General features: G+C 39.7%; 1 protein-coding gene across 8 annotated transcripts in view; it reads right to left on the bottom strand.

Annotated features, from left to right (window-relative positions):
- Positions 1 to 2,121, bottom strand: part of LOC107092757 (transient receptor potential cation channel subfamily M member 6-like) — a 35,799-nt gene that overhangs the window by 21,777 nt on the left and 11,901 nt on the right. For all 8 annotated transcript variants that reach the window (XR_001481590.1, XR_001481589.1, XM_015387397.1 and 5 more), the window contains exons 6-8: positions 763 to 887; positions 507 to 678; positions 112 to 286 (exon numbers count right to left, since the gene is read on the bottom strand). Coding sequence is in view for 6 of the 8 variants with exons in the window: in XM_015387397.1 (XP_015242883.1) it covers positions 112 to 286; positions 507 to 678; positions 763 to 887 (472 nt within the window). In the remaining 2 variants the exon portion in view is untranslated. The remainder of the gene's footprint in view (positions 1 to 111; positions 287 to 506; positions 679 to 762; positions 888 to 2,121) is intronic.

Raw genomic sequence — 2,121 nt, 5'->3', positions numbered from 1 at the left:
GATATCAAAAAAGTACTCCAGAGTGTTGTTCAGCATGGGGGTGAGTAGAAAATGAAGGCTAATCATGTTTTGGGTGTACTATTCCTCTAACATCTGCAACTACTTGTATACCTATCATTAGCGGTCTGCTTGTGTAAGAAGGCAAAGAGGTCTGCCGCCCGGCCCGACCCCTCAAATATAAACACTGGGACAGGGGGCACATTGCTGACATAGTTCAACACGGTTGATATAACAGCAGGGCCTCCTTCCACCACCACGCACAGAGCAGGCACTCCCTGGTTCAGTCCTGGTAAGAACAAACGTAAAAAAAAAAAGCCAATTATTTCAACTCTGATGTTTCAAAAAGTAATGATTACTAAGAATTTAAATACAGCCTGAAACAAACAACAATGCCTCCAATACAAATGTGCTAATATCTATTTTGTCATTCTACATGATGAATGAGCAGTTGGACAGAAAGACGCTGCCCCATCAGGATGAATTCAGACACTGCCACACTGACTCACGGGGGTGTATCTTCAGCAGTTGGATATGTTTCTCCAGTTTTCTTCTGAGGCCTTGATGACAACACGGTTTCCCTGACGTCCCGTCGTCCACAAACAGGAAGTGGGAATGGAAACCATTAAGACACGCCCTCTTGCTTAAAGGGTTTCCAAGTGGCTGGTAGGGCCTGAATACCTGAACAGATGTTGAGTAACTGAACTAAGATATACGATGTTTTAAACATGTTTGTTGTCGTGTTACATGGTTTTTAGTACTAACATCTCTGCCGATAAGGTCCAGGTTGTTGTCAATCATTCCCCATGGTGCAATTCCAATAGTGTTTCTCTTCCTCAGGTCATGGCCTCCAAATAGCTTCACTGCTTCACCAACGTACTTTGACACACCTAGAAGGTATAAATATCCGCACTTTGCAAATAACCACACTTTGCAAATTCAGCACTTTCCAAAATATATTCTTACTTTCCTTTAGCTTTTCCAGATTGTGCTAATTATCATTAAGATAGGGAACACCACAAAGTCATACAAAAATGTGATTTTATATTAATATGATCATTAATACGATTAGTCAATAGAATCAGCCTTAAGGCCTGAACACATCGGTTGCATATGACTTTTTAATCCCCAATCTGATTTTTTTCCATGTCACACTGAATGTATAGAGAGATGCTTCGACTAGACAGTGTGAGCAGATCGGTGCTGATTTTTTTCACTTCTCTCTCTGTGCCACACAAATTACAGTCATTTCCCACATTTGACTTGGACCGATTCTGAAAAGTTATTAAAAAAATAAAATTAAAAACCACCGGCACATTCACTAAAGCAAAGCCCCACTTAAAGAGTCTGCAGCATCTCAAACCAGAACAGATTGAGAATGTTCTTATGCCTATATTAAAACATAATGAGATCTACATCTAAAGAAAAGAAAAACACAGCAATGGAACAGTTTCTATGCTGACTGAGGCAGAGAGGTGATTCTTACAGAGAGATCTGAGAAGTTTAAAGTTTTTCCTTTCTTTTGTTCATAAAGAAGTGAGAGATATACGCCACGCTTACCTGATCTGACTGCCTCTCATTTTGTTTTTTGTGAGGCTCAAAGAGGATCATTATTTTACTATATCCGTTTTTTTTCTCCTCCTGAAGTTTTTTTTTTTTTTCCAGAATTTTGATAAACTGCGTTTTCGGTCCCTTGTTTTATGCGAGGCTAAAAGAGGATAACTACTTTATCAGTTTTCGGTCCTCCTGAACTCCTATTATGAGTTAAGTATTCTAATTTTTAATCTTTCATTCACGGTTTTTGCATGAGTCTGTCCCACTTACTATATAAGTCGCGATGTGCAACTCCAAAACTGACTCGTTCCCCATGCAATCAACAGATTTTATTTTGTATTTTTCTCCAAAGTGGATGTGTTTTACTTTGTAACTGCATCTCTCATCCTGTCAGACCCGCTTAAAGGAAAATTCCGGTTTTTAACACTTTTAGCCCCTTTTCTGTAGTGTCCAGGATGAAATCGAATGATCAACACCAAAATTTTGACGATTGGTCCTGTCTCTGCTATTTGGCTCATGCAGAATCCCCCCCTGGCTGCTTCAGAATGGCTTGCATAGTGCATGTCAGAT

The sequence above is a fragment of the Cyprinodon variegatus genome, unplaced genomic scaffold (assembly GCF_000732505.1).
Source record: "Cyprinodon variegatus isolate N-32 unplaced genomic scaffold, C_variegatus-1.0 Scaffold393, whole genome shotgun sequence".
NCBI lineage: Eukaryota > Metazoa > Chordata > Actinopteri > Cyprinodontiformes > Cyprinodontidae > Cyprinodon > Cyprinodon variegatus.
This window is presented reverse-complemented; position numbering and strand designations above follow the sequence as displayed.